Source organism: Myotis nattereri (assembly GCF_964212035.1).
Source record: "Myotis nattereri genome assembly, chromosome: 9".
NCBI lineage: Eukaryota > Metazoa > Chordata > Mammalia > Chiroptera > Vespertilionidae > Myotis > Myotis nattereri.
Genome location: NC_138084.1, coordinates 54,737,600 through 54,752,693, shown reverse-complemented (window position 1 = coordinate 54,752,693; position 15,094 = coordinate 54,737,600). Strand labels below are relative to the sequence as shown.

General features: G+C 47.6%; 1 protein-coding gene across 3 annotated transcripts; it reads right to left on the bottom strand.

The window, feature by feature from the left end:
- Positions 1–1,443: 1,443 nt before the first annotated feature.
- PRSS23 (serine protease 23) lies at positions 1,444–14,553 on the bottom strand. Of its 3 annotated transcripts, none has more exons than XM_081098985.1 (2): positions 14,366–14,553; positions 1,444–5,254 (listed from the first exon to the last, which is right to left on the bottom strand). In XM_081098985.1, the coding sequence occupies exon 2, from the start codon at positions 5,237–5,239 to the stop codon at positions 4,106–4,108; it is 1,134 nt and encodes a 377-aa protein (XP_080955111.1). In that variant the 5' UTR covers positions 5,240–5,254; positions 14,366–14,553; the 3' UTR covers positions 1,444–4,105. The 3 variants fall into 3 exon arrangements, with proteins under 3 accessions (XP_080955111.1, XP_080955110.1, XP_080955109.1); XM_081098984.1 differs by lacking the exon at positions 14,366–14,553 and adding an exon at positions 13,901–14,025; XM_081098983.1 differs by lacking the exon at positions 14,366–14,553 and adding an exon at positions 13,917–14,019.
- Positions 14,554–15,094: the final 541 nt, after the last annotated feature.

Sequence of the window (15,094 nt, the reverse complement as noted above, 5' to 3'; positions counted from 1 at the left end):
AGCTCCCAGCCTTGTTTACTCCCTTCTCTGGTTTATTTCCTTCTCTGGGAAACAGTAGACTAAAAACAGATGTGTGTTCATCTGCTAGAAATGGTTGTGTTTACCACTCATGTACTCTAGACTTCACCCCATGAAAAGGAATTTTGATGTTTCCTTCCCTTATCAGAGGCCCTCAGAATGCTGATCCAGGTGGAGAAGGCATGCAGTAGGAACGATAAAAACCGGAGATGAGGCACACTGTTAGCTGCAGCCCTGTGGTTGCTCCTGGATTAACAAGGACTGTCAGTCTGCATTCCATAAAGTGCTCTGAAGGGTTTACCAATTAAGGCGACCAAACATGCTTCATTTCCCGGGACATACCTGGTGCACACCTGCTGTCCTAGCCTTTTTAGGAATAGAATTCCCCTTCAGTCAGTCTCAAAAGAATTCCACTCTAGACGATAAATTAAATGGCCACATTACCAAGTATCCATGGAAATCAATTAATGGAGGCAATTTCCAGGCATCCTGGAGCTGGTTCATGACAAGGACTAAGGAAAGGGCAGACATGAACAGTGAGACTCAGGCCAAGCAAGAAGGAAGGTGCAGGAGCTGTCCACTAGGCTCTCTGGCCCGGAGCTGACCGCCCTCAGAGAGGAAGTGCTGGGCAACAGCTGACAGAACCGCTCTGGACACCCTGGGTGGCTGTCATTTACATGTTAGCACATGGCGGTTAGAGCATCATTACTCCAGTGCAGGCTTGTCATCCTCAAAAGTTCTGAACCGAAGACTCCTCTAGGTGTCAGAGAGAGGCCACTACCTTAAATATTGAACCAGGTGTCCCTGGGGGCTTGCCCTCTATGGGGCAGGTAGATGAGTTACACATAGTGAAGGGCATGATCCCCATGTCCCCACTTACTCTCCAGGGTGTTTTTTGTTTTTAAATATATTTCCAGTCCAAAAAAAGTAATGAAAGAATATACATACAACTCTGCCACAGACTGGCTTATATTTCTTTACCTCTTTAGTTGCCTATATATATATATATATATATATATATATATATATATATATATGTATATATATATATATATATGTATATATACACACACACACACAAATATATACAATACAGTATTATTAACTGTATTGGGGGGCGGGACTACTTCCTTTATAAAGTTCAAAATTCCAAATAAAGTCTATGGAAAATATGTGCCCCAAATTCTGCCACCACCTTCTGATACTCAGCAACAAATGATTTTCAAGTTTCTTCTCTGCCGTTTCATCTAAACACTTTCAAATCTGGATACGAGGTTCTGGTTAAACCCAAAAGGCACTGACACCTGACAGCACTTTGAGCTCATCAGACTTTGTGCACCTTGACCCAAAGGCTGTCACAGCAATCCCCAGAATGTATTTATTAGAACACTAAATTGCTCATAAGTAGAAAACAAGGCTGTGGTGATCAAAGATGTTTATTGAAATGCAGATATTAAATCATTAACATGTCTCCAGTACAGGACTTCTTAGAGCTTTTCATGTGCAAACAAGCATGTGAATCCCTGATAAAGGGGGGCTACTGAGGGGCATCTCCCTCCTCCTTGGTGACGGTGCCCTCTTTATTTTTGGTAGAAAATGTGGAGGGATGAGTGGTTAAGGCACACACTTTAGGAAACATTCTACTCATCTTACTGGGAATATATGCTTAGGGTGTATAATTAATACACAAATTATCTTAATATCATGAGTCTTTTTTTTATTTCAACTTCCATGATAGTTTAATATAATGCTTCCTTCTATTACCACTGAAAAGATGGACATGTTGAATGATTTTACAGTCTTGAGGTACGCTGCCAGAGCACGTGGTACAATTCTTTAGTGAAGTTACATCTACGTGAGCACTAAACATTGATGCTATTTTGGCTTTGTGCCACTGCCTCTCCTTGATGAGGAAAGTTTAACCTTTGCACAGGAACGACATGAAGAAATCAAGGTGTATTTATTGATTTTTTTTTTTTTTAAAATCAGTTCCGATCTAGGTATTCAGTGAACACCTCTTTACACCAAGCAAAAGCAAAACCAAACAAACCCCCCAAATACCAGACATAGAGATGGAGACCGCTCTTCTTCCTCAGGCTAGATTCTTGCTAGATTCCAAAGCAAATTGTACTCAGAAGATTCCTGGTGGCCCTGCGCCTCTTTGCTATGCATAGTATTTTTTTTTAATCCTCATCCAAGGATATTTTTCCATTGATTTTTTAGAAAGAGTGGAAAAGAGAGGGAAAGACAGAGAGAAATATCGATGTGAGAGAAACACATTGGTTGGTTGCCTCCTGCATGAGCCCTGACCAGGAACCAGGCCGGGGAGGAGCCTGCAACGAAGATAAGTGCCCTTGACTGGAATTGAACCTGGGACCCTTTGGTCTGCTGGCCGACTCTCTATCCACTGAGCCAAACTGGCTAGGATGCTATGCATAGTATTTCTTATGAGATTTAAATAAAGCACTATGGTTGTACATTTCTTGAGTGCCTTAGCAGGATTATCCTTCTGAAAAGTTCAAGAGACACACAAGCCAAACCACCTGGGGGAGGTTTAAGCACCAGTATTGTATTTGGATGTCCTCACAAATAGTCAGAAGGCGGACTGAAGTTACCCGGGGAGCGAGAACAGCAAACATCTGCCTTGTGACCCATTTGTAATCCATTTAAAAGGAAGTGTTCAGGCTGAGAGGCAAAGAATGAAAACATAGAATAAGTCAAACTCTTTCCTGTATCTACTGTGATTTTCCTATTGATAAAACGTTCATAAAGGCACTTATTGGAGTGATGATTCTGATCCATTTTGCCTTCTCCCACTTGCCATTGTTCTACTGTACTTGATTATATGTGCCTGCAGCTTAGAGTATTCCAGTAAAACAGGCCCTTTTAAAGCAAGGGAGAAAAAAGTCATGTTTTTTCTTATAGCACCTTCCAAATATTTTTACTATAAAATAAGTAAAGTACAAGAGAAAAGTGTCCAAATGACCCAAGCACACAGCTCCCCAAAAGCACCCTGAAAAGTATGCGAAATAATTCTGATTAGGCCGTGTGACTGTGCCAGGCTCCAAACAAGTCCTCATTCTGCCGTGACATCTGCCGAGCAATGCATCCATTGTTCTCTGGAATTTAATTCATTTTCAATTACTCCATCCAAATGATAAAACATGAGATGTGCTACACTCCAGGGGGAAAATGCAATGATTGTAGTGTGACCACAACTGTTCGCTGGGAAGCAACACAGCCTGCTCGAATGAGGCCCCGATTCTTGTCTTCTGAAAAACAGCTAGTTCAAGAAATGTGAGTGAAATCCTGTTAAATCCTGGAAGTACTGGCATCAACCATCTAGCCTACTCTGGGGTGGGCCATATGCAAAGTCTTCCCCAAATGTAGAGCAACAATCTTTGGAAGAGGAACTATTTCAAAACTAAAAACACCTTGGGTACTGACTGACTGTAAGGTATAATTTAATGTGTACTAACATCATCAACAAATTATTTTACTGATCAAAGACTACTGCGCAGATGCTCCAAATCCAAAATATGGGAACTGCCTGTCTCAGATGTGCTGTGAAAGGTACCATGCGTTGTATGCAGCCGGGAACACTGCCATCTGGAAACATTAGTGATTAGGAATTTAAAAAACAAACAAAACAAAAATAAGATGACTCTCAGGAGAAAGTACACACTATACACACATTAGAAATTATATCTCCTATATGCCACATATTTAATATAAACCTTTGCAACAAGTTCAGATGAAACAAAAATCAAAATTCTCAAAAAGTGAAAGATTAACTTAATCGCTAGAGTCCCCATTGCCCCAAACATCAGTATGCTTTTTATTTCTATGCAAAAGTAGGCTTGCCAACTGCTCAAATGATATGACATGATACACAAACCGATTTTCAAATCATGATGCCAGTCATCTTGCAATTTTAAAAAATGGTGTAAAAGATATTATGACACATTACATACACACACACACACACATGCACACACATACACACACACACACACACCAATGACATGTGGCCTCTCCTAAAATAAGGATACGAAGACCTTTAAGTGCCGCAGGAAGGATGAACGTGTCACCCCTCCCTGCAATCCAGGTAGTTTCCTTTAATCCAATAGCAAATCTGGGCGTACTTGAGAGGCGTGATCCTAACAGCGACATTGAAATCCTGTGGAGAACCATTCATGTCTACCCATTGGTGCCCTGAAAAGATGCCAATAATTTTTCGCTCCCACTTCTGCTGCTGTTTCTTCCACATCCTCACGTAGACCCCTGACCCACTGGCCCCGGGCTGGGCATCACACTGCTGGTAGAGCAGGTCATAGGTCTCATCTTTGACGTCGCAGAAGCGGTACACCAAGTTGCCCAGTCGGTCATTGTCATAACCAGAGAAGTGGATTCGGCCCCCCGGCAGCTGCTTGGCGGGAGGGCTCACCCCGATCTTCATGAACTTTCTTTTGTGGAGTTTTTTGAGTTCCAGGAGAGCATAGTCATAATCCATGCCAATGTCGTTGGCATTGCCCTTGATCCAACCTTTGGGCACATGGGTGCGTTTCACTCGGATCCATTGAAATTTCATCTTCTCGGGCACGGCTGCGCTGGAGTTCTTGGCCCCTCGACCATCTTTAACCTTGGGCTTCAGGAAGCCCACGCGGAGTTTCTGGGTTCCTTTCACGTAGGTTTTGCCATCGTGTATGCAATGGGCAGCCGTGAGGACGTGCTTCTCCGACACCAGGGTGCCTGTGCAGCCTGTGGATAGCTTCACCGATGTCGAGAAGGGGTAGTTGAGCAGGAAGTCCTTCCCAAAAATGCTGAACCTGCTGTCGTAGCCGTAAATCTGCCGCTTCCTCCGGGACTTGCCCGAAGACTCGCCGCCACCACTGCTGAGGACATAAATGCCCACCTGGGTCTCTGTGCGGCTGCCGTTGGCATAGAGCGTTTCATAAGACAGGTACTGCTTGACCTCTTCGTAAGTGGGCAGTGGGGTTCCCTTATGACACTGGGGTCCACATGAGGAGGACACTTCCAATTTGGCTTCGGCCCCGAAGTCTGGCTTGGCTAAGTGGAGAGTGGACTGGGGCAAGATGACGGGGAGGCGGTAGGCAGGCCAGGTGGGTTTCCAGTGGGCTCCGGAGGGGCTCACCTGCCCGACAGCACAGAGAAGGAGGAGGAGCACGAGGAGGAGGAGGAGCCCTGGAATCCCCGCCATGCTGAGCACCACTCTCTGTGGGAACAAAGACAAGCGGGTCAGGAGGGCAAGGGGCCAAGTGCTGGTTTACTGCAGACACAGTCAACGGCATGCCTGTCGTTGTTTCATATATACATGTGTAGGCTTCAGAGAGAAAGGGAGAGGGAGCGACAGAGAGAGAATCATTGATTAGCTGCCTCCTGCACGCTGCCCCAGTGGGGATCGAGCCCACAACCGGGGCGTGTGCCCTAACCGGGAATCAAACGGAGATCTCCCGGTTCATCGGTCGACACTCAACCACTGAGCCATGCCAGCTGGACTGTCATTGTTCCTAAGTCTGCAAACCCTCCACAGGAATCAGGGTGTGGAGAGGAATCCCGAGATGATGGTTTCACTACAATGCAAGGGCTTGGCCTTGGAACATTCCCATGGCCTGGTGTCCAAAACCAAGTCATTCCCTTCTATGTGGAAGATGCCCCTGAGGACGGCCCACTGCAGGGCGGTGAGCGTAGGGCCATCAATCCCCAGATGAACTGATGGACCAGCCTCAATTTCCGGGTAATTTTGAGCCTCTTTGTGCTTCAGACTAAACCTTCGTGCCTTTCTTTCCTCTCATTCTCATTAAAGCATGAACTTGGAGCATCCACAGAGCAACTTGCTCACGCAGAGAGTAAATTTAAATTGCTCAGCTTGCTGAGTGACACGCAGAAGGAGGGAGAGCTCCACGGTGTCACTCATATGGGGACCCCCATCGCCTCTAAATGGGTGCATTTAGAAGGATATAAGACTTTTGCGTTTTTGTGTGTGCTTCTTTGGTTTTTTGCTTTGAATTTAGAACAATCTTAACTATTATAAATTTAGTGCCAGAGTAGTCAGGCCTCTAACATATAAAATATTTCTTCTTCCTATAGGTTTTGTCTTATACCAGCAGGACCTTAGTCAAAGGTCGATCACATCATGACTGCCCCTGTTGGTTACTTTTTTAGGCCTTTGTATGTATGGTCCCAGCTAGTCTAAATGCCTTGAATTTGGGCCTACGCTAGCACTCAACACCGATTTATTCATTTACTGTGTGCATGAAAGACTGAGCGAATGATTGGCGTAGCTCAAAAAAAATCCTGTTTTTGAATGATACCTGCTGAGTGCTAATGACAGAGATGGATGAGGGTGATGTGGTAGCTCAGAGAAAGGCCCTGAAGTCAGCTATGGGAATAAGAAGAACAGGGGAGGGGTTCCAGAGGAGGTGAGGCTGGAGATGGGTGCTGAAGCCGAACAGAAGTTAGGTCACAGAAGAAAGAGTGAAGGGGCCTCTTAGAGGAAGCAACAGCCTGTGAGGACAAGGAGTCCTGCGACAGGGCACGTCCTTTCAGGAATCATGCTTAGCTCCGCAAGGGTGGAACAGAAGAAGCGACAGAGGCAACAGGCAAGAGCTGGATTGTGAAGGGCTGAGTCTAGGAGATGAAGGAGTTTGGATTTCATCCTGAAAGGTATGTTGAAAGCCTGAGATCAATCACCCCACAAGAAAAACAACAAGAAAAAGAAGATGGGAAGGAGAACTTCCCCAGATGTCGAAGCATCAGTCGGTTTTGAATGGCTCTGAACCTTCTATTCAAGGGAAGCTGACTAACAGGTGAGGTAATTCATTCATGCTCAGACATCCCAAAACTAGGCCAAGGCGGGGTTAGGTCTCAAGAGGCTAGTGGAATGTAGCAGGAGTCAGAAGGAAACTGTTCCATTATTCTCACCCTCTCCCTCTTCGGAAGTACAGACCCATTTGCAATTTTGGGGTGCCATTGAGCTAGCTGATGTAGTCCAGCTGAGCATGCCAGTCCATATCCCCATTATCCACACATGGTATTTCTACAATGTGGGCGCCCCACCCACCTCTGGGATCCTTGTGCTTGTCTCTTTCTCCCCTCTGCTGCACTGGATGGTTGGGCATTATCCAGTGTACCAGAAGGTTGCCAGTCTAATTCCTGGTCAGGGCATGTGCCCCCGGGTTGTGGGCTCCATCCCTGGTGGGGGTGTGCTTATCTGATTCCACTTCTGTCAGGGAGGACAGGGATGGGAAAGGCAGGCAGGAGGTCTTGGAAAGCCAATTCCTTGGGGCTTCCTGATTCCTTGAAACTGCTTCTCTCCATTTTTTCAAATAGGAAGGATCCATGGGTCCTTTTGTGGGCAGGAACTACATCTGATTATTTCTCTAAATCCTTTAACTCATGGGGTGCATGCACAAACGACTGAAAGTTCTTTAACCAAAGAACTAGGTGCATATATGCATAGCCCATGGACACAGACAATAGTGAGGTGAAGGCCTGGGGTGGGGTGGGGGTTGGGCAGAGGGGGGAGTAGGGGAGAAATGGGGAACATCTGTACCACTGACAATAAAAAATAAACTAAAAAAAAAAGATGAAAGTTCCAGGTAGACAAGGCAGGGGGTGCTAAGGCTAGTACAGGCCAACTTTATAGGTGGGGTAGGTGTGGTGAGGACGACCATGTAGACTTCGGGGGTGGCTCTGTACCTAATTGCTCCCATCTCCTGGGCGAGGACCCAGCTCTTGGGCATATCTAGGGCTTGGACAGCCTTTTCTCTATGTAAGTTGCTGTCTAGGTGACTAAGTACCTCCACACCAGAATCCCTGCCAAGTGTGATATGTACTAGGAGGAATCATGTACCTCCCACGAGGCTGCATCTTGGGCCCCGAGACACCACCCCCTCCTTCCTTCGACTAATGTGGAGAACGTTAATGCCGGCTAACATTGAGCAGCAGATGTGGTAGGCCAAGTGTTACTTCAGCTAATCTTAAGAAAGAAAACACAGACTCCAGACAGAGGTGCAAGCTGCCAAGTATTCCTGTTTTCAAAATATAATTTTTAGGGGAGAGAGAGAAAGGAGGAGATGAGATCTTATTATGCTATGTATTATCCTAAGTAGTCAATAATATTTTTGGTGTGCATGATGAACATAACAGTGCTCATAAAATATGCTCATATTATTATCTAGATCAGGGGTGGGCAAACTTTTTGACTCGAGGGCCACAATGGGTTCTTAAACTGGACCGGAGGGCCGGAACAAAAGCATGGATGGAGTGTTTGTGTGAACTAATATAAATTCAAAGTAAACATCATTACATAAAGGGGTACGGTCTTTTTTTTTTTTTTTAGCTTTATTCATTTCAAATGGGCCGGATCTGGCCCGCGGGCCGTAGTTTGCCCACGGCTGATCTAGATCATGCATCTTCAAACCCCAAACCTGAAATTTGCATGTTAACTGGATGCTGGGAATAGAGAGTTTGAATTATCTACTGTAGCAGAATCGCTCCAGTGGCGTTTGTCTTTAGCTTCATCCATTTGTCCAAACACTGAAATAGTCCTTTGACAAGGGTATCAGGGAAGAGAACAGTAGGAAAGAGTCTGGAACTAGGATCCATCTAGGAGCCTTGCATTCATGAATTAATGCCCTCTCAGGCAAAATTAACTCTAATTTCATTTTTCCAAGTGCTTTGCCTATAGTAAACCCCTGTTTAAAAAATACTTTTGCCCTGGCTGGTGTGGCTCAGTTGATTGGGTGTCATCCAGTGCACAGAAGATTGCTGCTTTGATTCCTGGTCAGGGCACGTGTCCCTGGGTTATGGGCTCCATTCTCAGTGCAGGTGTGTGCAGGAGGCAGTCTATCAATTTATTGCTCTCACATCAATGTTTCTCTCTCTCTCCCTCTCCCTTCCTCTCTCTCTAAAAACCAATACAAATTTTAAAGGAAAAAGACTTTCAAAGACCTTGAAGCGTGAGCATACCTCTCTTTGTTGTTGATTTTTCAAAGTCTGTCTTTCAAAAAAGAAACAGTGTTTTTACAAGTCAGTTCATGAGAGTTAGTGGGTATGGAGAAATTAGAACAAGTCTCTTCCTGAGTGTGTGCACTGGGCAGTTAGCTAGGCCCTCTCACTAGCCACAGCTTCACTCCAGCCTCTTGATATAGGATCAAATTTATTTTTCAGCAAAATGATGGATGACTAAGCCATGAACGTCTAGGATAACTTACAAATCAGTGTTGCTAGAGAGGGCTAAAGAGTGTACCAAAGAATATTACTATTCTAGACAGAGTATTATCTAATGAGTATTAGATAATATTACCAATTCAGAGTCCTTACAAGTTAAATTCTGGGCATCTAGCCAGTTAAGGAGTCTGCCATCTATAAGAACTGCAAAATCGCAGGGCAAGGTGAAGTTCTAATCCCTTAGAACTAAGCTTTTTCAATACCTCAAAAACCAGGGATTCTATAAGTTTGAAACATTGTTTACAAGTTCCCTATATTATCACTTAAATCTATTAACTTGTGGGGTACAACCTTGCTCTGACATTTCCTACCTTTTAAAAATACATACATTGATTTCAGCGAGGAAGGGAGAAGGAGAGATAGAAATATCAATGATGAGAGAGAATCATTGATCGTCTGTCTCCTGCAGTCCCCACAATGGGGACCAAGCCCACAACCCGGGCATGTGTCCTGACCGGGAATCAAACCATGACCTCCTGGTTCATGCTCAACCACTGAGCCATGCCGGTTAGACTGACATTTTCTATCTTGATTAAAGTTTCTATGTAACTCTAAAAGCTATAAAACTGCATTTTAAAAATTTTAACTCAGATTTAGAAATTAATGCAGCTCAGATTATTCTGCATTGATTCATTAAAAACAAAACAAACAAAAAAGAAAAACCTGATCAGAAATTGGGAAATAAAGTTGTGTGCGCTCAGGTCCCCAGATGGGTTTAAAAGTGACATCATATTGAAGTTCTAACTTCATAAACTGTCCTCTCCTTTACCTAATGTGTGTTTAGGGTGGCTTAAAAATTGTTATGAATACCAGGTGATATCTCTCTCTCTCCCTCTCTCTCTCTCTTAAAGGATAGTTACTGATTTTTAGAGAGGAAGGGAAAAGAGAGAAACAGCTGTCTCCTGCACACACACGCCCCCCCCCCCCCCCCCTGGGGATTGAGCCCACAACCTGGGCATGTGCCCTGACCAGGAATCCAACCAGCAACCTCTCTGTGCACGGGAGGTCGCCCAGCCACACTGGCCAGGGCACCAGGTGATCTCTTTAGTCTTCTCAGCGCTGGTCTTTTCAGGCCTAGGAGTCTCTAATTTTATAATTTTCTAGGGTCACAAAAAGTCGAGGGCAGGCGCTATTCTGTTCACAGGTAGCATGTGTGCAGCCAGCCACAACTCAGGCAGGGGCTTACCTTTAGGAAACTCTGGAGCAGGGGTCCTCAAACTTTTTAAACAGGGGGCCAGTTCACTGTCCCTCAGACTGTTGGAGGGCCCGACTATAGTTTAAAAAAAAACTAGTTGGCTGCTAAGCAACAGGCAGCGGTGGCAAAAACACCCGGCGGGCCAGATATATGTTTTCCGCGGGCCTCATGTGGCCCGCTGGCCGTAGTTTGAGAACCCCTGCTCTGGAGGGTGGGGGCATTGGGGAAAAGAAAAAGGAAACTTTACCATGTTAATCCCTTGCTTATCTGGGTGACAAGATTTCCCTGATCAGTCATCAAAGAAAGCAAAGGCCTCCAGCAGAGGGCGGCTTTCAAGAATGGAAGGAAGGATGTCTGGGTGTGAATGCTCTCAGGAGAGTGGGAACTGACCTGCTGCTTGCTCCCTGAGGCCCTCACACCTTCCCCAGGTCCCTTCCCCATTAATCACACACCAAGGAGAACGGTGATGCTTTAAAATCAGGTGGGTGGCTTTGCATTAATTTCTCGACTCACCTGATTATAGAATAATTCCCCAGGAGACAAATAATCATTGTTTCCATTTTTATCAGCTCTGGGTAAGCCTGTGCCATGCCCAGTTATTTAAATAGAAACACTCTAGCATGTAAACAGATGTAATAAAAACATTCATAAGCTCACAGCTGGAAAGGTAACTAAATGGGTTACATAACTTTAAGTTCTCTCTTTACATATGAATCACCTTACCCTTATAGAACTGTCTGGAAAATGCACACCTTGAACAAGGAATGAAGATGTCCAAGTCTTACCTGATTGTATCTAAATCTGGATGAAGAAAATTCAGGTCTACAACATTTCGTTTTTAAGAATAAGTCTTTGTAAAGGATAAGAATCCCTCATACACACATTTATCTTTTAAAGTTCTCGGCTAAGTAAGTTCGTGCATCGCTTCACCCAAATGGCAAAGCAGAATGGAAAATTGAGGGAGGCAAATATTTTCTCACCACGCTTGGTGATAGAGAAACTGTTTTCCTTTCCCAACTCTGTATACTGACTCACAAGCGGATTACACAGCCCCCGCTCCATCACTCACTGGGAGCCACTGTCCCGCTGCCCACTGTCGAAACATGCGCATACCTCATGAGGACGCGGCCAGTTCAGGAGCTCACCACTGACCTTACGGTGAGGGAACAACTCGCATTATCAGATGTGCAAACAACACTCATCTCCTTGGAGACTGGGCCCATGACTGCTCTCTTCTAGTTCTGCACCTTAGACTTCAAAACTGCAGCAACACAGGCCTCCTCCAGAGGGCACGTGTTTGGGAGAAAGCTACAACTCCTACAGCAAGTAAGGGCTGGGAGGGAACATCTACTCCGGGGGACAACGTGTAAACTATTGCACAACGGATGAACTCCTGTGACTACTATACACAGTCATGACAGAAAGAAACAGTGGGAAAGCTGGTGAAGATAGAGGTTTTGGACACCAGTTGGAAGCATGAACAAAGGGTTTCCCATGGAATCTGTGGCCAGGGACACTGAACAGTGAAACCAGACTAATTCCTAAAGCAAATACCTAAAAATGAACAAAGCTCTGTAGCCAGGCTTGCTCTCATTTTCCAAAGTCCCCGAGTCTGTTAAAGGAAAACAGACCTGATTGCATAATGGCTTAAGAATTACAGTCCCGTTCAGGAAAGAAATGCAGGGCATTTACAAGTGCAGCCACCCTAAACATAATCTTGTGGGCAATAGAAGCTTAACTTCTCTATCAGATTTTAGGCAAAATGAACTGCCCCAGTGACCGGGGACAAACCTGGCAGCAGTACAAGAACAGAGGGTATAAAACTGTCAATGGTGCATCCATGAGAAACAAATCCCACCCCCCCCCCCCCCAAGTCAGTGGGAGTTACGCCTGAATAATGCCTGGTGAATTGAATCCTAAGGGATCTATGAGAAGAAACATGGAGGAGAACCTGAGACTCTGAAACAAGGCAGAGTGGGCCCAGCAATGTTCCCAGACCCACTAATGGCCTCCTTGGCATTTATGCTGCAGACGGAAAAATGCGCCCACCATTCACCATCTACCTGAATAAGTTGTCGGTGTTACAGAATGAGATCCATATTAGTTACCTTGGAAGAATGCTTCCTTTGCAGCTCAGGCACAGGAAGGGATGAAAACGTACCTCTTGACTTTATATGAGACAAGCACAAGAGAAACAATGTATTGAAATGCAGATGGTGTGCATATGATCACCAACACTTCCACAAGTAGAGAGAAGGGCTTTCTGTGGCATTTCCCAAGTGCCTCCTCCCCACTCCCTCTCTATGCACTCCTGCCTAACAGAGACGTCTTGCGAGACAGCGGTAAGTCTATTTTGAATGCCCTTATGCACAAATAGGACCCTGGAGCAAGTGCAATAAATATCCTGATATTAAGTTGGCATTCAGCTTTTGGCCACAGCTGCCTTCAGACTATGAATTTAACTCCTTCTCACACCACCACTCCTAAAAACGATTCTCACTTTGGCGTATCTGATCCTAAAAAGTGCTTGGGGGGGGGGGGCCCTCAAGTTCAATTTCAGGAGCTGAGAGAAGTCAGCCCCATGCCAACACTAAGCGGGAGCTTTCCACCCCCTACGGGCTGTTTCTGAAATCTCCTGGGTGTCGCCCAAAGGGCAATAAAACAAACAGGATTTTTATCAGCTCTTTTCTGGTGAAAGCAAACCAAATTTGTACTCTGATGGGGAGTGGCGGTTTTCCTGCACCTACACAGTTCTCCCTCCTCTTGTAAGCCACTTTTTAAACTTTTTCTCAAACTTTTATTCCTAAGTTACCTCGTGATGGAGGACCACAGGCTGAAGAAGTCTTGGCTTTCAACAACTAGTTCACAGACGCTAGTTTCTTAGGGAAGCACAGGTCCTTCACTAAGGCTCCGGAGGAAAGGTCCTAGTCCCCAGGCCGTGCCCACTGCCCTGTCCTTGCTCGCTAAGGTGCGTTCACAGCCACGTGCCCAGGGTTAAACTTTAATGTTCAGATCTTGGTGGAACGTATACACGCAAAACTCAAGGCGAACAAGTAGTGGCGGTGGTGGTGTGTGCAGGAGGTGGGGTGTTGCCACCCGGGGGAGAGCTTGCCCAGAGCCGGCTCTCTCCACTCCCACTCCCACCAGGCATCCCAGACAGCAGTGTCTTCCGAACCTTCTTTCCCCGCCCGCTTCCCGGGTGACAGTGGGTGAATCCAAGTGCCCAGCAGCGCCCGAGCCTCCGCGGACTTCTTCCTGCCTCGGGCCCCAGCCCCCCAGCCCCCCAGCCCCCCAGCCCCGGGGGCGGCCCGGGCCACGTCCTCCGTGCGCCCCGCAGCCACCCCACCCCGTGCGCACCGGCCCATTGTCCCGCTCCTCCCGCGCCCCGCCGCCCCGCGTCCGGGAGGGCGCCCGGGCCGCGCCCGCACTCACCCGCGCCCGCACTCACCCGCGCCGAGCTGCCCGCTGCGGCCGGGGTTCCTGCGCCGCTCAGACAGGTGTGGGCGCCGGGAGGGCGCGCTCCGCTCCCATGCCTGCCCCGCGGCGCGACCGAGTGCGAGCGGGCAGGCGGGCGAGCGAGCAGCGCGGGCAGCGGGCGGGTCCGCCCCCCACGCCTCCCGGGGCCCGCCCGCCCCGCCTCCGCCTTCGGGGAAGCCGCGCGCCCGCCACCCGCCCCACCCCCCGCGCCGACCGCGCCCCCTCCCCTCGCCGCCCGACCCGGGCCGGAGCCGGGCGCGCGGCCCCGGGCAGGTGGGTCCCGGCGGCGCGGCTGCCAGCTCCCGTCCCGGCCTCTCGGCGCAGGTTCTCGCCGAGGGCGCGCCCTGCCCAGGACCCTTGCGCCTTCACCCTTCCAACACCGCTCACCCCCGCGGCGGGGGGCTGGAGTGCGCTGCTTACTTGCAAATCTCGTTACCCCTCCTGTCCCCAAATCCACCGAGCTGGGGACCTGGATCACACCTGGCGCACAAGGAAGCCCCTCTGCCGATGTGAAGAATTGGCGAAAAGCCGTGCGCTCCCCACCCCGCAAGCACCTTTGAGAGATTTTAGGTGACGACCCAGTTCCTCCCAGCTTCGCCCCGTTTCTCAGGTGCCTCCAAGGAACGGAACCCCGCATTCTGGTGACGCGCCCACCAATGCTTTGCCTCCCCTACAGCACCCAGTGTGGTGCGTGGGGACCTGAGCGCGCACAGCAGGGGCAACTTAAGATGCTAGCTGGTGAGCCCGCGGGCCTCTTTGTCGCTGCACCGGCTGGTGGAGCCACCTCCTCGCCCAGTGGGCCGGCTTCCCAAAGTCACTCCAAGCGGCCCACAATTCAGTCTTCCTCTAACCAGGTGGGTGACTGTGCCCTTTAAGAACCTAGTGGTAGAGCCTTCCTGTTTCTCCCAAATACATCAGAATTTTACTTAAATGGCCATTTACTGAGCGCCTCTCTGAACCAGCTTCACATATAAGGCCGCTGTGGTGAAGGAGATGCAGGTGACCAGTGTTTCACAGCTAAGGAACAGGGGGTTTACAGAGGGTGAATGACTTGCCCCAAAGCACAGAGGCCTCATTTTTTTCTATCAAGTCTGGTAGCCTTTCTATCCCCCATCAAAGCCTGCTCTCAAAAAGAGAGGGCCTAACACA